This window comes from Electrona antarctica, assembly GCF_951216825.1.
Source record: "Electrona antarctica genome assembly, chromosome: 13".
In the NCBI taxonomy this organism is placed as follows: domain Eukaryota; kingdom Metazoa; phylum Chordata; class Actinopteri; order Myctophiformes; family Myctophidae; genus Electrona; species Electrona antarctica.
The window spans coordinates 41,140,060-41,164,901 of record NC_136794.1 but is presented as its reverse complement, the minus strand read 5'-3'; the positions used below and the strand labels follow the sequence as shown (position 1 = coordinate 41,164,901).

The window sequence follows — 24,842 nt, the reverse complement described above, 5'->3', positions numbered from 1 at the left end:
ACTGTACATAAATAAGTTCATGATTGCTCTTCATCAGACACAAACAACATGCTGAGCTCATAAACGCAACACACACACACACACACACACACACACACACACACACACACACACACACACACACACACACACACACACACACACACACACACACACACACACACACACACACACACACACACACACACACACACACACACACACACACACACACAGTACTGTATATACATACAAACAGAAAGAAAGAGGCCAGTTGACAGTAAGTCCAGAGTCCAGCAGACAAACGGCCATTGAACACCACCAGTGAGGTCATAGCAGGCCAGACCAATCGTGTGTCCCCCATACAGACACCAACTGAGCCCCAGACTGGCTAGAAGGAGCAAAGGACAGAGGCTGTAGCTCGAGAAAAAAAAGGAATGCTGTGGTTTGTGTGGCTTTAACAAGCAAAGTAAATTCACCCGACCCCGGCCGGGCCAACATCATTACAAACAGGAGCTGCATGCGACAAAGCCGCGTGTGAAAATAACACCCCCGCTGTTATTTACTTAATGGCTTTAGGCGGATTCCTAACCTGCTAGGGCCAACGGTTGGCCGGGGGTAATAGAACTCAATAATCTTTCTCAGAGGTACCACAATGTTCCATAGAGCTGGGATTTGCCCCGGCCAAGAGGTCCACTAAGCACTTAACACTGAGCAGCTAAGCGCCCACTAAGCAGTGCTGAAACCTTCCTCAGACCAGCGGCTCTCCTCTCCTCTCCTCCACTCAGCATTCTGCACGTCTGAAGACAATGTCCTGCTGCTGCAGGGAACCGAGAATGATTCTCCTTAGTCTTCTTCTGACCATCTGCATCACATCAGTGGTGGGTAAGTAGCCTTAATCCTCACTCTGGTAAAGACTTAAAAAGCAAGTATTTTTCTTTCTTTCTTCGGTTTATGATTACTGTCCATTGAGAGCCTTTAAGTGAATTAATGTAAAGGCAGAAGATGAAGTCTCAGTGACACAGAGTAATAGAGTAGTAGTAGAGATTTCATATTCCACACTTTAATTCTGAATGTGCGGCAAATAAGCAGACCAGTTATTATAGGTTGTTATTTAGTTTTTCCTGTTGTTTTTATTTTTATTAAAATGTTTTTCAGGGTAGTTTCATGTATTGATTCAGAATGGGTTTGCTAGTTTTGGCTTACTTTTCCGTGTTTAGAAATGTTTTTAGCTTTTTGTTTAGTTTTCTTTTTAATGTTTTTTTTGCGGCTTTCGCCTTTATTTTATTAGGGACTGACAGTAGGCAGACAGTAGGCTGACAGGAAATGGGGAGAGAGATGGGGGAGTGACATTCAGTAAAGGCCGTCGGGATCGGGAGTCGAACCCGCGGCACACTGCCAGACTCGGGCTACCGGCCAAGGTGCCTGGACCACTGAGCCACAGCCCAGGCCTTTTTGTTTAGTTTTAATTAACTTTAATAACCTTGTGGGAGACATGACAAATAACAATTTATGCCAGTGAAAGATTGAACAGAACATACAGAAGGGGTTTTCAACTCATTGTTAACCCGGGACGGTAACACATCCCGTGTCTATAATGCATTATAATCAGCTCATACATGCACCATTTACCATAACACTAAGATTATAGTTAGAAGATTTACCATAACACTGAAAGATTATAGTTAGAAGAACTAAAATACGCATAACCCTTTATAAGAGTGTTTCTCAACCAATTATCCACGGATACATGTTCTTGAATAATGAAATGAAATATTATGCTATAGTGAGCAGAGCATTCATTTTTTTGAGAGTTTCTCTTACTTTATCCAGCCGTCTATATTAAACTCATGTTAACTGATTATGTAACTTATGTATGAGTGAGCAAACACTTGCTGGAAATGTCCTAATAATGATAACAAAGGCAATCCGGTAAACTTCCCCTTATTGTGATTCCAACTCCCTTTTCTTCTGTGGGAGTTCTTGACCCCCTACTTCACAGAAACTGCTGTCGACTACATTGACGCGCACTCTTAAAGCCCTGACCACACCAAAGGGTCACCATGCAACTCCTTGGGTCTAAACGGTTGCAAGGAGTTAACGCTAAAACCGTCTCAACCCTTTGGTGTGGTTTGGGCCATTGAATTCCATGCGTTGAATCACTAGGGTCAATGTGGGTCAACGTGCAACAAGACATGGGACAACGCTAAAACCGTCTCGACCCTTTGGTGTGGTTTGGACCATTGAATTCCATGCGTTGAATCACTAGGGTCAACGTGGGTCAACGTGCAACAAGACATATCACACCGCAGGGGCAACGCTAAAACCGTCTTGACCCTTTGGTGTGGTTAGGGCTTTAGGTCACCAGGTCGTTGAGTGAACCGTTTCTCAACTAGTGGTCCATTGCAGTGGTGGAAAGTACTAGTTACTTTGTAGATTTTGATTATTATTACAAAACATACATTAACCAATTCAGCCCTAATATGCATTTCGGCCATTCGAAAATAGCCGATCTACAAGCTAATCATTTCATCCACTGACCACGCACGAGCATAAATAGCCTATACGTGCGCATGTTGCGCAAGGAATAATTATGGTATACCATCTGAAAAAGAAAACCTACTGTAGATTACAGCACTATATGGCAAAGGCAAGAAAACTGAAATCAAACACTCGAACGCGATCAAAATAAAATCTAATACAAACCACGAAGAACCTGCATGTATGTATGCATGGAATAAAGCAAAATAAAATCTCAAGACTGAAAATGTAATGGTGATGTTTTAGGACGACCAGCTGAAGAAATCATGACATTCTGAAGACCATTCATGTTTCTGGAAGATGCTTAACTAAACTTGGATTCTATTGCTAGTTTGATCACTTCAAATACCCTTTCATCTTAAAATAACTAATGACCGAAAATAGCAGATCTACACGCTCACAACACGTCGCCGCGCTGGCTTCTATGGAATCCAAATGACTGAAATCAGTCGTGGCGACTGAGAACTTTAATCCATGTGTGTATGAACGCTGCGCATTAAAGGGACACTTCACCATTTTTGCAAAAAAAATATATGTTAATGACGTTTAGAAGCTTTAGAACACTTTCCTGGGGGTCTTTATGTGTGTAATATGTGGTTTTAGATATTTTAGATTGTAGTAGTGAGCCCAGTGTCTCTGATGTCATGGACACTGGGCTCACTTCCTTCCTGGACTACAATTCCCATATACTTTGGTGCACTGCTCCTCCTTGTGGATAGGGGGAGGGCTGTCTTACTGAGACAACATGTAGTCCAGGAAGTAAGTGAGCCCAGTGTCCATGACCTCAGAGACACTGGGCTCACTGCTACAATCTAAAATATCTAAAACCACATATTACACACACAAAGACCCCCAGGAAAGTGTTCTAAAGCTCCTAAACGTCATTAACATATATTTTTTTGCAAAAAGGGTGAAGTGTCCCTTTAAGTAAGGTGTATATAACCCTCAGTAGGAGAAGGACAAGGGGACCACCAGCAGCGTGAGCATGCGGCGGACGACGTCTGCGCCGACTTCAACAACACCGTTTGGCAGGAGTACCGTCACCAGGGCTCCAAGCTGCAGATCCAGTACCTGCTCCTGACGCGCAGGAACATGGACTGCGCCAGCGCCTTCAGCCAGGACAGTCTCAACAACACCCAGGAGCCCTCGCTGTTCAACGCCTCGCTCCCCACCAAGATCATCATCCACGGATACAGGTGAAGAAGCCCAGTATTGATTTTGCAGACTATAGAGCGTCGCAGTCCCGCCCCCCTTTCATGACGACGCTAGAACCAGAAGTGAATTTCTCATTCATTTTCCTCATAGACTTTTCAAAAAGTATTTATTTAAAGACGAATATGCCGCGGACAAAGCCAACTCGAGTTGTGACACATCATGACAATAAACACAATGTTTTTCGCTTATCAAATAATTTGTAAGAAGAAAAACAAAACAAAAAGTGTTGTATCCTGCCATGTTTTTCTTCTTACAAATTATTTGATCGTCCCAAAACATTGTGTTTACTGTCATTTGTCGTCACAACTCGAGGTGGCTTTGTCCGCGGTGTAAACGTCTTTATATAAATACTTTTAGAAAAGTCTATGAGGAAAATGAACACGGAATTCACTTCTTCAGGGCTGGACTGGCCACAGGTCGTACCGGGCATATTCCCGGTGGGCCGCGACCGTAGGGGGCCGCCATGATACAGGCAGGCAGGCCAATAGGCGGCAGGCCACCAGGAAAGGTTCGGGCGTGCTGCCATTCTGCCAGTGCCATCATGATAATTTCACTGTACCTGTATCAGTGAGTGACAAATAAACCCTCTACAAAGGGTTGTGTAGTTGTATGTTGGTTTGTATCATTTATGTTGTTCTGCTATCTGCGCGCTGGTTGTGGTGGGCCGGTCTGGGCCAAATTCACGCGAAAATTACCGGGCCGAATTTTTGTCCCAGTCCAGCCCTGCTTCTGGTCCTCGGGAGGGCGAAGCTCTATAACCAGACTATATAACCACCAGACAGTGGCTTTCAGTCTGCCCTGAAACTGGGAGGTCGGGGGTTCGATCCCCGGCCGGGTCATACCAAAATGGCACCCAATGCCTCCCTGCTTGGCACTCAGCATCAATGGGTTGGATTGGGGGGTCAAATCAACTAATCAAATGATTCCTATGAGTGCGGCACGGCTGCGGCTCACCGCTCCAAGAGATGGGTCAAATGCGGAGAACAAATTTCACTGCGGTAACGTGTGTGACAAATCGTACGACTTTATGAAACTATGACAAGCCGATCTACAACCAAGTGTAAAATCAGCCATTACGACGGCCCGCCAAAATTAATTTTAGTCGACAAACTCAACTGTAGATTTAGTTGACTAAAACTAGACGAACACTAAAACATTTCAGATGACTACAAATGTTATTCATAGTCTGTTGGGTAATATTTAATATTACCCAACAGACTATGACTAAACTAAAAATCACACCTGTGTGAAGTGAGGGGCGCTCTAATCATTGTACATCATCATCAAGAATGGTGGTCACTTATTGGCCAAGGGTTCCCACCGACATACATATGCCGATTTGCTCAGAGACATATGACGTAAATTCTCCATTTTTGAGTGTTTGTGTAAACAAACATTTACATAAACACAAACATTGAATACAAAAGTGAGGACGCAAATTGTGATTGGCCGGAATGAGATGAATGTATGATAAGAGCGCCCCTCACTTCACACGGGTGTGATTTTTACCTGTCCATCTGACCATCCCTTTCTCTCTTCCTCCTTTCCTCCATTAACCCATCCATCATTTCACTCTCTCTGTCTCCACTGTCTCACTTCTGTCTCTCTCAATTTACAATTTAGCAGACGCTCTTAATCCAGAGTGATTTACAGTAAGCAAGAACAAAACATGGTACATCAAGTACATACAAAATAGTCATCAAGAATCATACGTAAGCTAAGAACCTAACAGTGGAATATCTTTACAAAGAAACTATGCGTATATACTATTATATAGAGTGCTACTGTATGTATCTACATAAAATGCTATCTAAGTAGTTGCATAAATTGAGTTTTCAGACTACTGCGGAAGTGAGTCTGCAGCAGTTCTGATTCCAATGGGAATCAGTGCATTCCATAGTTTGGGAGAAGAGTTTGGGAGCGTTGTCCCGGCTCTCTTTTATCTACCTTTCATTCCACTCCTCAATTCCCCTTCATCCCTTGGGGCTGTCTCCCTCTATGTGACCCTCTCCATTTCACCCATCCATCAATCCACTGAGTACCTCCCTCACCCATCCCTCCCTGTCTGTGTGTAGTGTACTGTTAGGGCCCTGGGCAGTAAGCTGTCCTGGGTGAAGGAGCTGGCTACAGCCTTGCTCCCTCCCTCACCCAACCATCCCTCCTTCCCTGTGTGTGTTGTAGGGCATACAAGGGCAACTGGCGGCCCGGGGGCCACCCCACCTTCACTAAATGTGCATGGCCTTCAGGTTAATATCAGAACACTGATATATTACTGATTTCAGCTGATACAATTCCAAACATGCAAACATGACGCGCTTCAATTACTTCTAAAATTACGTCTAAATTAGTAGCTTAATGAGTAGTATTAATATGTTAGTCTTTTCTGTTAATGTCTAATGTATTTGTATTTAGTTCATGAAGTTAACATAACTATAATTAAAGGCATTTGAAATTCAATACAATTTTAACTTTACAGAATTCCAATTAAAAAATAATTCAGGATTTCAAGTCAAATAATAGCAAAAATAGCTGATCTACAAGCTAAAAAGAAACGTGTCGCAGTTGGAAGCGCTTTGAGCTTGTAGATCGGCTATTTTTGCTACGACTATTATACGATATGATATGATAATATGCAATGTGGCCCTCTTGAGTGAGTGTGGAACTATAGCGGCCCTCTCCATCGTCAAAGTTGCCCACCCCTGTTTTAGGGCCCTGGGCAGTAAGCCGTCCTGGGTGAAGGAGCTGGCTCAGGCCCTGCTCCCTCACCCATCCATCCATCCCTCCCTGAGTGTGTTTTAGGGCCCTGGGCAGTAAGCCGTCCTGGGTGAAGGAGCTGGCTCTGGCCCTGCTCCCTCACCCATCCATCCCTCCCCCTCCCTGTGTGTGTTTTAGGGCTCTGGGCAGTAAGCCGTCCTGGGTGAAGGAGCTGGCTCAGGCCCTGCTCCCTCACCCATCCATCCCTCCCTCCCTGTGTGTGTTTTAGGGCCCTGGGCAGTAAGCCGTCCTGGGTGAAGGAGCTGGCTCAGGCCCTGCTCCCTCACCCATCCATCCCTCCCTCCCTGTGTGTGTTTTAGGGCCCTGGGCAGTAAGCCGTCCTGGGTGAAGGAACTGGCTCTGGCCCTGCTCCCTCACCCATCCATCCATCCCTCCCTCCCTGTGTGTGTTTTAGGGCCCTGGGCAGTAAGCCGTCCTGGGTGAAGGAGCTGGCTCTGGCCCTGCTCCCTCACCCATCCATCCATCCATCCCTCCCTGTGTGTGTTTTAGGGCCCTGGGCAGTAAGCCGTCCTGGGTGAAGGAGCTGGCTCAGGCCCTGCTCCGGGCGACAGATGTGAACGTGGTGGTGGTGGACTGGATCTACGGCGCCTCGTTCGCCTACAACCTGGTGGTGGAGAACTACAAGGAGGTGGCCGTCCAAATCTCTGTCCTCATAAACCAGCTCCAGGTAAGACTCACACTCATTTGTTTCACCCCCGTCTGCCCGTCTGTTATAGCAGGATATCCCGATTTGCACAAACATAAAAATGAAGGACAAACTTTAGCTTTGTATGCCAATTGTCAAAAAAGGGTTGCTTTTGTTGGGGCCGGTGAGAAGCCACGACAGCACCCAAACCAAGGAGGGGAGCAACAGCTTGGGGCTGGCAGCTGAGGATCGAACCTAGGTAGACAGCTCAAATTTCCAGACACCATACCATAGCATAGCACTGATAGCAGTGACCATGCTTGCTCTGGCCTGACATGGTTCTTGTGCATGTCAGAAAGAATCAACAAGGCCTGCTGGAATTGACTGTACCCCATGGGAAGAATGGATGGAGGATGCAGAGGTGCGATTTCAGAAAGAAATAGGCGGTGAAAAATAAGTTACCATGACATATAGCCCCATTTCTAAAAGAGCAAAAAATAGTGGATCTACAAGCTCTCAACACGTCGCCAAGCGACACAATAACTGGTCACATGCATCACAACGTAATATTGGTGGTCAAAAGCTTGATGTGTGATTTTTTTTGTTTTTCTTAAAGTCATGCATGCAGTAGGTTGTGCAGGCTGTCAATAAATGCATCCCAGATACACAAAACAGATGTGTATCTGGGAACAACCCAGAAATACACTCCTTTCCTAATTATTTATAGCCATTTGTATTCAAAACAATGCACCTGTTTTTGTACTTTTCCCCATTATTTTCATCTTCTTTCAAATATCACACTCGTGTGAAGTGAGGCACACGCACGCACGCACGCACGCACGCACGCACACACGGGCATATGAGGGGCTATTGCCCATCAAAAATATAAAACAAAATAAAATCTAACTACTAGATGTCCTGTCAGAAAAGAATATGGAGAATATTCTGCATGTGCTGATGCAACCGAGCAACTGAAAGAGACTTTTTTATATAGGGGCTAGTTTAGAATTGCAGACGGTTTTGGAGGAGTCTAGGGATTCACATGTCTTAATGGCTGTTGGTAGGGCGTTCCGCATTTTAGTGGCATAGGAGCGAAATGAGTTTAATCCCTTGTTTGAGCCGAATCTGGGTTGAACGTGGTTTATGATACTCCCTCTGGTGTTGTGATCATGGACTTCGTTGACATTAATTCGTTGACAGTAAGGATGTATTTTGACAGGTACATCAGGCCCATTGCAAGTTGCTGTACTCTGTTGTCAACCCTAAGCCATTCCAAATGAGCGGGGGTAAGGTGGGTTCTGGGAGTTAGGCCAAGTACTGTAGTAGCCTGGCCAGTTTGATTTGGGATGTCTGGAGCCTTGTTTTAAGGTACTGCCTGTGGCAGGAACACAGCTGAAGTAGAAAAGATGCATCATGAATTAAACAGTAACTTTGGAAGGTACATTGACTTCCCTTTCAAAACATTCCACAAACTTTCACATATTTAAACTGTGTTTATTTTCCTTCCAACTACCTTTCTCCCCTCTTTTGTTTATCAAGTACAAGCTTATGTAGGGCATACACACACAATAGAATAGACTTTATTTTGCAATTTGCACAAATGCATATGAAACCTTGGAGCTCAGCTCCCAGGGTCAGCATTTAAAAAGAGACAGAATACAGACAAAACATGAAAATATACATCCTACCATACTCTTTAAAAAGCAAATGGAATGAATAGGTTTTCATAGTCAAATGTACGTATTTAGTCTGGAAATAATAGTGCAATTCAGACCAGCATCTATCAAAACATCTCAATCACATTCCTTCCTCATCTAAAATGTAAATAGTCCTACATGGTTTAGCCAATGACGGAGGACAAACAACTATCTGCCCCAACAAACAACAGTGAGACAAGCCCTGTTCTCCACAAGAAACGTTAGACAAGCTGGCGGATTATATGGTACACCTCAAAAGACACTAGAAAAGAAAACGCGGCCTGGCCGTGGCTCAGCGGTCCAGGCACCTTGGCCGGTAGCCCGAGTCTGGCAGTGTGCCACGGGTTCAACTCCCGATCCCGACGGCCTTTACTGCATGTCACTACCCCATCTCTCTCGCCCATTTCCTGTCAGACTACTGTCTGTCCCTCTATAAAAAAATATAAAATAAAGGCGAAAGCCACCAAAAAAACATTTAAAAAAACAAATGAAAAGAAAACGAACACGCAGGCTAAAACACCTACAACAGCACCAAGACCAGCAGACGAATTCTGACCTGGTGTCTGGCCTTTGATGACATTTTTTTGGGTGACGATCTTCGGGGAGGTGATGGTGTGGAGGTGGGAGAAGTCGGCTTGCTCATCGTCCGTGCTTCTCCTTCTCCTTCTCCTGTTGTTGCACTGCATGAAGCCGCTGCAGGTGGCGACCTCGCACAGGCGTGTGATGCAGTGCAGGTAGTAGGTGGAGACGGTCTCGTTCTGCTGCTCCATGAAGCGGAAAGCTGGGAAGGAGAAGCGGGCGCTCTGGCTGACGCCATTCTGGATCATGGTGGTGAGCTGGTTAACCCCGCAGGGTACAAACAGGTTGAAGATGCTGGAGTTGGTAGGAAGTGGGGAGATTGAGATGTAGCACCGGTCCAGAAGCACGTTGTACTGGCCTGTCAAGTTGGTGGCTTTCACCTCTACGAAGATGTTGGTCCTCAGCTCGATTCCATTCTGTGGCATCACCAGGGACGTTGTGTAGGCACGATCGCTGAACAGCTTCAGGCGCAGGGTGCTGATGAAGCTGCCATTGTTGTCCTTCAATGCAATAGAGGAGGCTGACACATCAATCTGGGTTTTCTTGATCAGGTACTCTAAGGGGTAGGTGCAGGAGTAATAGTACTTCATCTCAGCATTGTAGGTGATTGTCCCTGTGGTGGGATCGGAGGATCGCACAATGCCACTGACTTTGACTGCCTGGATGTTGGAGAAGTCTGAGAACACTCCTGTGCCGGCAGCGCTGGTGGTCCTGAAGACACTTCCACAGGCATGGGTATTGTTCAAGGGGAAGTTGAAACGCAGCACGGGTGGAGATACAGACGTATCCAGGGTTCCCCTGCAGGCTGCGTTCGACATATGGTTCACAATCATCAGCGTTTCGTTGTAGCCGGTGTAGACGAGAGGGCAGGCTTGGATTGCCAGACTGATGGAGTCGGTGCCACATGTCACCGCGATGTCTGTGTATTCTGGTCGCCTCGCTTCTCCAATTGCATTACAGTCACTCAACGTCAGCTGACTACTTCTTTTTATGATGGTGGCTACGATTAAAATAATGTGAAAATTCATCTTGGCTCTATAGCAGCAGTGGTCCACTCCTGCGTCTGGAATCTCTGGATACCTTGTTTAGTCAGCTCTGACGGCAATGGTGTGTGATGGGTGTTCAGAAGTCTTTTTTTATGTCGCTGTCACTGCCATTGGCTCAAAACAAGGTCAAAGCATCTATAGCAATATGTTAACAATTGCATTGTATTGTATAATGCCGTTGTATTATGCCTTTTGTAATCACTGCAGCATTGAAAATGAAGGCTTGCCCTCAATATATTTCTGAGAAAATAAATAAAAGGTTGAATGAAAGGCTAGCAGGTTGTTGCCACATATAGGGCAACAACCTGAAATCCGAGCTCGTAGATCAGCTAATATTACAGAATATAATGTTTGCCTTAGGGACGTTACATCTCTTCTGTTTGTGTTCATACAGAATGCAAAACACGTTTTTTTATGTTGTCATAGAGGCAATTTTCATTCCTCTTTGACATTCCAATCGAAACAGATTTTTGTCTTCCTTTCTATTGGTTATGCACATTTCCCATTCGCACTGACACAGTTGATCATTGGGTAAATTATTGCATGTAAAATATCATGTACAATGAGCATTTGTACAAAAGATAATGCCAGTATGATGGGTGATTGGAGTGAGTAACCTTCCGTCACACAATTGAAGATGAATTGATGTTCACACTGTCAATTCCATCCCACATGCAAATTGCAAAAACAAAACTCACATGCACTGATTTTATGTAAAAATGGAGCAAGAAGCAGGTGTCAGTAGTCTGGGCCGTGCAAGAGGTGTCTGAGTACATGGTGGTGGGGCAGAAGGGGATTATATAAGTGTACTCTGTAATGGATATTTTAGAATGCCAAATAGACTGCCAACTATATGTATTATTCTGTATTTGTCAATCTCATTCAATGCGAGGCCGACACTTCTGCAGCTGTCAATCTAACAGCTGACCTCACTTCTCTATGCTCACTATCGCTCAGTCAGCGAATGTGCATTTGGTGTAACTATTTGTGTGTCGCCCTTATCTTTAGAATATATCCTGATATGAACATTTAGTATAGCACCTCTGTTAACAGTGGACTATAGGAACTGACACTGGGAGATGATCAATAAACTAAACTCAACTAAACTGTCTGAGAATAGGGTTGGGGAGGCTTGCTCCTATGATCTGTATGTGTTTCTTCTGCCCTAAAGTTGACCCTAAAGTAGACCCTAAAGTTCTAGAACTCCAGTTTTAGGCTAAACAACATCCACACAACAACTCTAAGGTATATTAATGATGACATATACCGTAATTTCCGGACTATAAAGCGCACCTGAATATAAGCCGCACCAGCTAAATTTAGGGAAAAAAACAAATGTATACATACAGTATACAAGCCGCACTGGACTATAAGCCGGCAGCCGCAGGTGGACGTGGACCGGCCATAGAGATAGATTTAGAAGGTCCCCTAGGGGCTGTTAGCTGTAAAAATCTTGTGAGCTTGTACATCGTCTATTTTCAATGTAGAGATTTGGTGTAGAGGGGAAAAAAAGGTTTTAAGTGGTTAAATCAAGACATACAGTATTTATTTTAGTAGCCTAAAGGCATGGGAGACATAAAGAGAGGATGGGTAAAGACACACTAAGCTGTGTTTGATCCCTGGAAGTTCCAATGATGCACTCATGTGAAACTAGCCAAAAGTCTCTGTAGAATTCTGACAATACACTGCCCAATATACTGTATACTAGGGATGCCAGGCATCTGAAACAACTGACAACCATCTGTCCCGACATAACAGAACCACGGCTGCAGACTGGACTCCTTCCACTTCATCTAACTTCTATATAACTGTCCCGACATAACAGAACCACGGCTGCAGACTGGACTCCTTCCACTTCATCTAACTTCTATATAACTGTCCCGACATAACAGAACCACGGCTGCAGACTGGACTCCTTCCACTTCATCTAACTTCTATATAACTGTCCCGACATAACAGAACCACGGCTGCAGACTGGACTCCTTCCACTTCATCTAACTTCTATATAACTGTCCCGACATAACAGAACCACGGCTGCAGACTGGACTCCTTCCACTTCATCTAACTTCTATATAACTGTCCCGACATAACAGAACCACGGCTGCAGACTGGACTCCTTCCACTTCATCTAACTTCTATATAACTGTCCCGACATAACAGAACCACGGCTGCAGACTGGACTCCTTCCACTTCATCTAACTTCTATATAACTGTCCCGACATAACAGAACCACGGCTGCAGACTGGACTCCTTCCACTTCATCTAACTTCTATATAACTGTCCCGACATAACAGAACCACGGCTGCAGACTGGACTCCTTCCACTTCATCTAACTTCTATATAACTGTCCCGACATAACAGAACCACGGCTGCAGACTGGACTCCTTCCACTTCATCTAACTTCTATATAACTGTCCCGACATAACAGAACCACGGCTGCAGACTGGACTCCTTCCACTTCATCTAACTTCTATATAACTGTCCCGACATAACAGAACCACGGCTGCAGACTGGACTCCTTCCACTTCATCTAACTTCTATATAACTGTCCCGACATAACAGAACCACGGCTGCAGACTGGACTCCTTCCACTTCATCTAACTTCTATATAACTGTCCCGACATAACAGAACCACGGCTGCAGACTGGACTCCTTCCACTTCATCTAACTTCTATATATCTGTCCCGACATAACAGAACCACGGCTGCAGACTGGACTCCTTCCACTTCATCGGGGTCAGTCTCGGGGCACATGTCTCCGGGTTTGTGGGAACCCTCTTCGAGGGCAAGATTGGAAGAATCACAGGTGAGCCCAAACTACAATAATTACTTTAAAAATAAATACGGGCCACATACAGACTGCAGTTACAGTAGCTACCATATACGTTACAAAGAGGTCAACATCAGAGAGTGCCAACACAGAGAAACATCTATCTATAAATGCACCACATCTCTGTATATCTACAGGTAATCTATAATCCACGTAACTCGAGAACCGTTCGCCCCACCAATTTAAAATTCGACACACACGTTCCACACCCCCACAGGGAGTGCAGTGCCTGTTGTCGAGTCCGTTGGATAGCCGGTTGTCCAGAACCAGCGCAAAAGCCTCTGCCCGGGCTCTGGACCTCTATAGGCTCTGGCCTATATCTCCATATACTGTATGGAGCTGGCCTGTTCTGACATCACAGTGATTGTTCTGACATCTGCATAGACTCCATATTTGGTCATGCCTGACAAAGAACTCCATATACATGGCCATAAAAGGGACACAGACATAATAACTGGGTGGGGAATGCATTTCCAACTTGCATCGTTCCCGACGGGCACCGCTCTAGTACTGCCATCCGACTCCCCTGCTGCATCTGCAGAAGCGCCACAACGGAGCACAAGGCCAGACAATAAAGGTCTCTCCACAGTGGAGAAGTCACTCACAGAGCCTCTTGTCTCTCTCCAACGCTTTCATTTGAATGAGACTTTCAAAGAAAGCCAGCACAGCGTTCCAAAAATATCACAATTGCCACTTTGATGAGAGCGACCCACCCCCCCCCCCCCCCCCACCCCCGCCGGAGCTGTGTGGAGTGGCACAGGCCTTCCTCTCCACCCACATCAGGCAAAACAATCTGCAGCTGTTTGCTTGTTTACATCAGTGGTTCTCAAACTTTTTCATGTCAAGTTCCCCAAAATTAATTTTGGCCGCGGACCCCAATCTGAAAAGATTTTGTGCAAAGGACCCCAATTTGTGCAAACATGTAAAAGAAGTATATATTCAAACATTTTCAAAGAATGCCAAGATTTTCTTACTTTTTTGAGTGGTGTAAACCACTCCTACAACTGGCTTTTGTGTGCATAAAAAAATGACCATGGTTGCTATGTTCAAAATAATTTCTGACGTAATTAAATCACACCCGGGTGAACTGGATGACCGTAGCAACCGTGGTCATTTTCTCTGCGCAAAAAAAGCCAGTTGTGAAATCACATCCGGGTGTGATACATACATTTATCAAAAATGATAGCTTTTTTTACTTAACATATTTTGTGTGATTTCATTACGTCAGACATTACGTCAGACCACAGCTGATCATGCTATATAAAACCATACACCACTCAGTTCACACGGGTGTGATTTTTGTTAAATAGATGACACTGGGAACTGACACTGAGAACCCCTGCTTTAGACCACTACCACCATAACTATGAGAGTGTACAAATGGAACCCTTGGTCAAATACCCTTTGACCAAGTACCCTTGGTACAAATGGTCAACGCCTTGACCCTAACGGGTCCATTTGTACACCCTCAGAGTTACAGCCACATCAGTGTCCATTTGGTTCCTATTCCATCCATTTATCTGGGGACCACCTGGAACCCACTCAAGGACTCCTGGGTGGTCCCCGGGCCCCACATTGAGAACCTCTGGTTTACATCGTGTGATGCTTGTTGTCTGTCTGACTGGCAGGGCTTGTGTGAGCTTTTTGTAATATTTAAATACAGTGAGGCACCATATAAGCACTGTTGACAAGACTATCTTTAAGAGAAGGATGTATGCGAAACATAGTTCAGGCAGTTGTGTGTTCCACTGACTGGAAACATCCGGTGACGAGAGTGAGCGAAACCACGTGAACCCCATCGTTGTGAGCTTGTAGACGGCTATTCTCACAATTTGACGTAGGCTACAACCAGGTATACGCTAGTGTTTATTTAAGTGGTTAAGTCTCCAATATCTGGCTCACTCAGTACATACCTGAGCAAGCATGGAATCTTGATAGATCCCAAATAAATAAATAAAATTAAGTGCAATTTGGCCAAAGAATGATGCCCTTCAGTACAATATATACAGTACTTCAAAGTTCACTTATCGCCAAACTTTTAACAGAAAGTTAAGTGAGCACATTGTAGAGTAGAGCAGGTCATTTTATGCCATGAATCTTTTGAATACATTATTTGTGTCAGTGTGCGTGTGTGTACCTACCATCACCTTGCTACCTCTAGAAATGAATTGGCCTAATAGAAAACAAATTAATCTTGGTTTGTCTTTGAATATTTCTCATCTGACTCAACAACAGGTGTTGAAATTATGAAATGATGAGTGAGTGTTTTACCTCCTCATGCAGGTCTGGACCCCGCCGGGCCCATGTTTAAAGGGAGGGACACGTTTGACCGCCTGGACCCCTCGGATGCTCTGTTTGTGGAGGCCATCCACACCGACTCCGACTGTGAGACAACATAAACACAAACAAGACCCTGAACTCCATGTTGATATTATTAATATTAGTTTCCTACTTGTTTATGGGATTTGTTGAAAGGATATCTTATGTGTGTGTGCGTGCGTGCGTGCGTGCGTGCGTGCGTGCGTGCGTGCGTGTGTGCGTGCGTGCGTGCGCGTGTGTGTATGCTTGCGTGCGTGCGTGCGTGCGTGCGTGGAATCAAGCTATAATGTTTGTTCAATAACAGAAGAGGTTATTCTTTAATAAACTTTAATAAATAGAAAATATATTTTCAGGTGGGTTTGCCAATTAGTTACCCATTTATCAGCTTCAATGTTATAGTGTAGCCTACATCTATTTCCAATTTCAACTGCTATTTTTTGTGTGATCACTTTCACTTATCTAGCCTTTATCCTGTATTCTCTCCTGGTATGGTTGGAAAGCAAAAATTGGTACACCGTCATATATACCTGAAAAGGCATTTTATGTTTACTAAAAGGCTGAAGGATCAGGGAGATTCCCATTACTGAACAAACAAACATTGATTAATATCAGAATAATATAAAGCTATTTAACACTGCTTTTAACAAAGAAATATCTAGCGGCATGCACCGGCTTGCAGTGGTGGGAAAAGTACTCATAGTACTCACTTGCATATACTGCAGTATACTGCTATAAGAAATATTTTGAAAATAGCAGATCTACAAGCTTATAGATATCTATTTTCAAATAGCCAAATTTGAATGTATGTTTTGTAATAATAATCCAAATCTACAAAGTAACTAACTAAAGTTAATTATAGTGGTGTAAAAGTACAATATTTGCCTTTAATAGCCCCTTTCGGTACGTCCCTTAATACGCTCTGGAACCAAATGGACCCTTATGGGTCTGTAACTGAGAGTGTACAATGGAACCAAATGGACCCGTTAAATTAACTTAGATTTTACAATATACATTGAGGTCCCAGAGATAGAAATGCCATTAAATGGGGTCTGTACTAGCTCTGATCCATAGCTCTAATGCCTTGGCAACAAAGGGCATTAGGGCTAGGTCTATAGCTCTGGTCCATAGCTCTATTAAATGCCTTGGCAACAAAGGGCATTAGGGCTATGGACCAGAGCTAGGGTTGTACTAACTAGACTAATGTCAAACTGGGGGTCCTTGAAATTAAACGGGTTGTGAATCACTGGTCCCTGGAATATCTTTTCAAAAGGGGGTCCGCGGGCTAATTACTAGTGTCAATTTGAGGCTCCTTGACATGAAAACGTTTTGGAACCACTGCAGTACAGTACAGTAGGCCTGCCGCCTACTTGAGTAAATGTTATGTAGACCTACTTGGATACTTTCCACCACTGCCAGGCAGCTAGCTTGCTTGCTTCTTGTATACTTATCCTACATTTAGATGGGATTCAATTAGCCTATTATTGCGGTTCAATTGGGTTTCCACTTTTCCACCATATGACCTTAAACCACCAGGTTTCTTTAATTACCTTTTATTATCCCCTCATCAGATTTTGGCATCTCCATCCCTGTTGGTCACGTCGACTTCTTCCTGAATGGCGGCATGGACCAGGCGGGATGCGCCAGGTCCAGATTTGCGTCAAGTAAGTTGAAAACCAACCGTGTGTTTCTGTTTGTGTGCAGACAGTACAGGCCTCCTAGACACTAGTGAACACAACGTTGACACTTGACACTGACTTGCCTGGCACAAAATTTTAACTAAGGCTGTTAATTATTGTCGCCTACAGCAGCATGAACGCTAAAGTTCCTGACTAATAAGACACAACTAAACAAACTAAACCAACAAAAAGAAGAACCATGCCATGATGTACCCTGTACCGGCATTTGACTCCTTAAGTGTGAGCATTTTGTTGTCAGTTCTTGTTTACTTCCCAGTGTACGGCTATGTGATCTGCGACCACATGAGGGCGGTGCACGTCTACATGAGCGCGCTGCTGAACGCGTCCTCGTGTCCGATGGCTGGAATCCCCTGCTTCAGTTATGAGGACTTCCTCAACGGACACTGCCTGGGCTGTGACAACGGCCTCTTCAACGGCGTCTGTCCCACTATAGGTCAGTCATTGATTGATTGATTGATTGATTGATTGATTGATTGATTGATTGATTGATTGATTGATTGATTGATTGATTTTTTTTATTTCACAGTATGTAGAATGGGTAGCCTACATTTCAAACGAAAGCACAAGCTTAGCTCAATACAAAAACTACCACTACCACTAAGACTTTATTTACAACAGGGTCCACCTTTTTCATTTCATCAGTTGGAAAAAACTCTTAATAACCGTATCAATAAGGAGTATACTGCAATATAGAAATCTTACTCTGTTACAAGTAAAAGTCAGAAATTCAAAATGTAGGCCTACATGCATAAAAGTGCAAAAGTATTGGCATCAAAATGTACTTAAAGTAGCCTACCAAAAGAGTACTCATATTGCAGAATGTCCCATTTCACAAGTTCAAAATGTGTAAAACAAATCTTTTGAAAATAGCCGATCTGCTATTTTCAAATAACCAAGATGATGGCCCTGATGATATGATATGATATGATATGATATGATATGATATGATATGATATGATATGATATGATATGATATGATATGATATGATATGATATGATACTTAATTACACACATTTGACATAAGAAAGAAAGAAAGAAAGAAAGAAAGAAAGTAAGAAAGAAAGAAAGAAAGAAAGAAAGAAAGAAAAAGAAAATAAACAAAAATACATACATAAAGACAAGAGCAATGTCCACAGCTCAGCCTATAGTCCTGTCCTGGCCAAACTCCTGATTAAGCTTCAAAGACAAAGGACCTCTTCAGTCTGACCTTATTGTATTGCTGGAACATCGTATCTCTGAAGGCAGCGACCTATACTCGATGTACAGAACATGGCCAGTGTTTGTTGATAGAGTGACAGACACTGATACAGTGATACAGCAAAGAGCTTGAAGATATGTCCTTGTGACACGTAAACCACACCGGCATTATGTTGTGTTAATTACTCTTCAAACAGTTAATGTACCAACAGGCTTCATTTGATTTGTCATGTGAGACGAGCCTGTGATTCTCAGTCATTGTGTGTGTGTGTGTGTGTGTGTGTGTGTGTGTGTGTGTGTGTGTGTGTGTGCGTGCGCGTGTGTGTGCGCGTGCATGCGTGTGTTTCAGGTTTATCACAGAACAGTGGGATAACCACGTCTCCACTTCCAAGAGAACAGAAGCTATTCCTCCTCACAACCTCCTCTGCGCCCTATTGTGGTGAGTGAGTGAGTGTGTGTGTGTGTGTGTGTGTGTGTGTGTGTGTGTGTGTGTGTGTGTGTGTGTGTGTGTGTGTGTGTGTGCGTGCGTGTGCACGTGTGTGTGTGTGTGTGTATGTGTGTGTGTGTGTACGTGTGCGTGTTGAGGGCCTGTGGTTTTACGTTAACTATATATTTCACACCATGCTGACACTTTCACTGTCAGTTTTTGCTCGCACATATTTCGGTTGTATATTACCGTACATACGTACTGTATGTTCTGTCTGCTGTGGTTTTGTATTGTGTTCTTATGCCTCGCTGCAACCGAAATGTTCCAACTTGACCCAAATAAGTCTTTGAATTGAGTTTGGTCCGGTTCTCCCCTTCCTCTTTGTCTGTCTGTCTCTCTCAGCTCACCACATCCTGTTGGTGATTGACGTGTCTCCCCTTGATAAGAGCGCCGAGATTGAAGTGACTCTGAAGACAGGGAACCTGGGAACGGTGAAGAGACTCAGATTGTAAGAGCACACACACACACACACACACACACACACACACACACACACACACACACACACACACACACACACACACACACACACACACACACACACACACACACACACACACTCACGTCGCACGCACGTCCACACACACAGCACCGGTACTTTAAAGAGAGTGTTTCATTCCACAAATTAGTTCCCTGTGGTATTCAGACATCAGAAGTAAGTGGTACAGTACCCACCCATGCCGGTGTCACTGACCAATAACAAGTAAATTGCTAGGCATGCCCTTAATCCCCAGAAGACTTAGAAGTCCTCACTAGAGAGCCCTTAACATCAATTGTTTCTACTTTGGGAGTTAACCTACTGTACAGCGACCTCACACAAAGACAGAGACAGTGCTTTCATACTCAGTTTAATTAGAAAGAGAGTCTGGCGGGTGCTCCTATTTTTGGCTTCATTACTTCTTGTGTCCTTTTGTCTGTGAAGCACATTGTGACAACCCTATACCTCATACTCTAAGAACTTTAGCCCTGTATACTTTGTTGTATACAGGGCTATCTATAACGATATACCCCAATTTTTGACGGCAGGTTGAAATTGTTAAGAACTTTTTTATTGGTATTATTAAGCTGACTTAATACTCCTGACCTTAGACTAAAGACGGCTCACTTTGCAGTGAATAAGGGTGCGTTCATGCCAAGTTGTATTCGACTTCCGAGTTAGAAAAGAAACTAAACATGAATGTTCTCTCCGACTCATAAATTCCTGGTCGGAAACTCTGCGCTATGTCAGAGCAGAGGTCTGGTGTGGAGCTGTTATGTCACAAACACAATGTGGTGATATCTATGGAGCGTTTGAATAAGAACTAATAGCGTTCAAGTTTATGTTTATGCAAAAGAGCTGCAATTTCACAGCTTCTGCTGTTGTGAAAGGACAAAGGAGCAGCCAAACAGACGCAAGTTTCTTTCAAATGTAAATTTTGTTCCAACGTCGTCAACTACCAGAATGTTCTGAGCGGGGAAAGTATACTGTGGGAAGTTCTAGGCCATGTCCAGACGAGAACAGAGAGTCAGAAACACATGCCATTGAAATGTCTGTATCTGTCTTCAGCCAGCCTTCACACACTATCTCAGGTTTAAGACTTTCTACAGTAAATGGTAAATGGTGCATTTATATAGCGCCTTTATCCAAGGCGCTTTACAGAGATTGTGCATTACATTCACCCATTCACACACACATTTATACACCGATGGCAGCGGAAACCATGCAAGGCACCAACTAGCACATCGGGAGCAATTAGGGGTTCAGTGTCTTGCTCAAGGACACTTTGACAGTAACTCTGGGGGAGCCCGGGTTCGAACTGGCAACCTTACGGTTGCCATCCAGGCACTCTACCCCTGAGCCACCGCCACCCCAGTTGAACCACTTTAACCCCAAACGCTATGAGTAGAGTCCCTCAGTGCTCTATACTAGTGTATTTTGTGTTTTCCCCTCTACATTCAATATCTTCGCTGAAAATAACTGCATAAAAAGGTAAATGCTGAACAGAAGTGAAAGAATAGGTACACTGCTCGCGTGGAATCTCAAGTGTTCAACTTCTGCAAAATGAATTGCACGGGCGATCTTTTCCCTGCAGTCAGCATCGCCTGACAGACAACGAGACATGTTGTTGACCCAGAACTGGAGCCATTATAATATGTACAGTATAGGCTACTGCTTTTTATTATAAATGGAGAGTTGGCAACTTCTATTTTGAGAGCGGACAGGAGCGGAATACCGTGTGTTAATGGCCAGGTGCAGGGCGCTACTGTACATATAAACTCACTGTTTGTCCCATTGCTGCACGCACGTAATGTATGTCCCACCGGCAAAGTGTAGGACACTACTGTATACTGTATGTCCTATTGGTCAGGTGCAGGGCACTACGGCAAGTACTTACTGTACAGTATGTCACATTGAACCAGGTGCAGGCTGAGGGCACTGGGGAAGAAGTTTGAGAACATTAAAAAAAAAAAGTCCCTGCTATTAAACAACTCTCTCCTGTTTGTGCAACTGGGTTAGATTGTTGAACAAAGTGCACCAAAAAGCTTAAATGCCAAATTCAAGATATATTTATAAATAATATTAGTCTGGTTGTTGTTTGATAGTAGCAAGGTATAAGTCTTACAACATTTTCAATCTTTTTTTAAAGTAGTTCTCTTTCAGAAAAGAACAGTTTCCATCATTTCCATATTTTAGAATTCATAATAATAACTGTTTAGGCCTGGGCCGTGGCTCAGTGGTCCAGGCACCTTGGTTGGTAATCCAGTCTGGCAGTGTGCCGCGGGTTCGACTCCCGATCCCGACAGCCTTTATTGCATGTCACCCCCCATCTCTCTCCCCATTTCCTGTCAGCCTACTGTCTGTCCCTCCATAAAAAAATAAAAATAAAGGCGAAAGCCACAAAAAAAACATTTAAAAAAAATAATAATAACTGTTTAGTTTAGTTTATTTGATCATCTTCACCAGTATCAATACAATAAATACATCAACCTAAGGACACTGTTTACATAGTTACATTGTTGTCCAATTACTAAATTGCTGTCCAATTGTTGTTAATCTAAATTCGAGTGTGTGTGTGTGTGTGTGTGTGTGTGTGTGTGTGTGTGTGTGTGTGTGCGTGCGTGCGTGCGTGCGTGCGTGCGTGCGTGCGTGCGTGCGTGCGTGCGTGCGTGCGTGCGTGTGCGTGTGCGTGCTTCCAGTCAGACAGACACTAACAAGTACAGTAGGGTCGTCGCCCACCCAGCTGCACTGTGTGAGATAGACTCCATCCAGCTGAAGAACACAGGATTCCGCTTCTACAGGCAGGGAGAAATCCACATCCAGTCCATGTGTCTGTCTGAGTTCCCCTCACTCACGTACGTACAAATACAGGCCCTATGTGTGTAATACAGTGGTTCTCAGGTAACCTTTTCAGGCTGCGGCCCCCAAAAATAATCATATTTGAACTGGGGACCACCCCCCCATCCCACCCTGACAACTTAAGCACTTGGAATTATAGGAGTTGAGGCATTACATTTTGTTTGACTCGGTTCCAAGGATAAATATCGCGATAATAGCAGATCTACAGTACAACAGGGCGGTATGGGATACATTTTTGCCTCTTTCTTATATTATTTGGCCAATTTGGCCAATGTTTCAGAAGTTTTTATAGTATTGTTTGACTACTTTTGATGCTGTAATGGGTAAAGACCCATTACAGCCATTACATTCTTAAATTAAATCACTTCACTGTCATGTGAGGACCTAGCCTGGTTTCCATCCTGATTCGATGCGTTCCGCCGATCTGAAAATGTCACTTCGTTACTACAATGTTCTACTACTACTACAATGTAAGTGACATTTTCAGATCCGCGGATTAACACCGCGAATCAGGCTGGAACCCAGGCTAGTGTTACATTATTAACAGTTTGCATGGACCTTTTTGATTCCGTGAAAAAATGAAAACCGCTAAACAAAAGGGTATTTATTAAATGTAGTATATCATATAATTAAATATTCAATCGTTATTTTTCACAGAATCAAAGGTTTTATGGTCATGATTCACCAGGATCAAAGGTTTTATGGTCATGATTCACCAGAATCAAAGGTTTTATGGTCATGATTCACCAGGATCCTGGATGGTTTTATGGTCATGATTCACCAGGATCCTGGATGGCTTGATTCTAGGCTTCAAATAATTGATGCCTTATGCCAGTGGTTCCAAAACCTTTTCATGTCAAGGACCCCCAAATTGACACCAATTAGCCCGCGGACCCCCATTTGAAAAGATATGCCACAGACCCCCAATAGAGAAGATTTTCTCGATGAAGTCTCGATTTTCAACCTGTTTAATTGCAAGGACCCCCAGTTTGACATGCATTGGTCCACGGTCCCCCGTTTAATAGCATTTCTATCTCTGGGACCCCCAATTTATATTGTAAAATCAATGCTAATTTAACTCTGAGAGCGTACAAATGGAACCAAATGGACCCGTCAGGGTCCATTTGGTTCCAAATTATCATTTAGCTGGGTCCCCCCTGGAACTCCCTCAAGTACCCCTGGGGGTCCCCGGACCCCACTTTGGGAACCACTGCCTTATGCCTTATGCAAGGTCTGTTAAAGGACTTAACAAAGTTTCCATTGGGGTCCTTTTGTAGTTAAACCATCGAAAATATTAGGGACATATTAGGCTTCCCTGACCACAAAGTACTGTAGTGCAGTTCCTGCATGTTGTGTGTTTGTGTGTTTCAGACAAGAAGAGCCACTGTGTGTGACCAACATTGACATCAGACGAGGAGCTCCCTGGTCACATGACTTCATACAAGTGTGTGGAAGATTCTGAGAGAAACACGTACACTTCTTCAGTCAATAAAAAACACTCACTGAAAACCAATTATCTCTCTCTCTCTCACACACACACACACACACACACACACACACACACACACACACACACACACACACACACAGAGAGAGAGTTACAGTAAGTTACCGGCCGATAAACATCTAGTCTAGCAAATTCCTCCTTTGTGGATAAAGTTAGTAAAGTATGGGCAAAGATGATTAAAGTACTGCATCTCTTGCCAACTTTCTCTGTCACACGCACGCACGCGCACACACACACATACGTCACACACACACGTCACGTCACACACAGTACACGTCCCATCGCTGCCTTTGAATTTATTATTCAACACTGTTCTTAGCTATTATTAACAATCGACTGGAGAAGACAGGAAGAGAAATGATAAGGTGAATTTGTCCCAAATCTGTCTTTGGTTGTGAGGGGAAAGACATGTAAGTAGGGAGGATATGATAGGCCTCTGACTGTTCCAGAAAGTACACATGTGGCAAACATTTACATTATTCAGATAGAAACACATAAACTCCACATATCTTTTGGGGAAACAACCTGATGCTTTGCTTTTACTGAGTTTCAACCTAAATGATTAAACAACATTTGTGCTTTCTCATATTATGAAATGTTAGTATCACTGTAAATGTATTTCTGTAGTGAATGTTACAAAAGTGCCATCATTCGGTAAAGCAAAGCAATAAAAGGACAACTTTTCCTCCTGTCTATATTTAAAGGTGTTTGCAGGGATGTTCTAGAGAGAGAGTGTGTGTAACCTTTATATTTTAGGCATTCTGGTGTCAGTGCTCAGACTGACAGGAAGTGTGAAACAGACTTGTTGTTGCCGTGGAAGCTTCAACAAAAGTGTCCTGTCCTGGGACAGAGGAGACAGCACTCGTATCTGCAAAGGATCACTTTAATGGAACAGCGAGCACGCTGACATTTCCGGAGAAAGTCTTTTTCAGAGCTTACACTAGGAAGGCTGTCGTCGGGGTCTATATACACAAGATACCCTATATCTACAAGCTTAAAACGCGTCGCACT

The 24,842-nt window shown here is 43.8% G+C and overlaps 2 protein-coding genes across 2 annotated transcripts; one reads left to right on the top strand and one right to left on the bottom strand.

Annotated features, from left to right (window-relative positions):
- Positions 1 to 815: 815 nt before the first annotated feature.
- On the top strand, positions 816 to 24,515 carry pla1a (phospholipase A1 member A; the record flags this gene model as incomplete). Its single annotated transcript, XM_079517805.1, has 11 exons — positions 816 to 864; positions 3,470 to 3,716; positions 7,000 to 7,177; positions 13,154 to 13,262; positions 15,570 to 15,671; positions 17,174 to 17,266; positions 17,559 to 17,735; positions 18,850 to 18,939; positions 19,330 to 19,435; positions 22,165 to 22,320; positions 23,696 to 24,515. The coding sequence occupies 11 exons, from the start codon at positions 816 to 818 to the stop codon at positions 23,784 to 23,786; spliced, it is 1,398 nt and encodes a 465-aa protein (XP_079373931.1). The 3' UTR covers positions 23,787 to 24,515.
- LOC306935550 (zona pellucida-like domain-containing protein 1) lies at positions 8,499 to 10,439 on the bottom strand (the record flags this gene model as incomplete). Its single annotated transcript, XM_079518650.1, has 2 exons — positions 8,499 to 8,527; positions 9,389 to 10,439. 2 exons carry the CDS (start codon positions 10,437 to 10,439, stop codon positions 8,499 to 8,501), a joined length of 1,080 nt encoding a protein of 359 aa, XP_079374776.1.
- Positions 24,516 to 24,842: the final 327 nt, after the last annotated feature.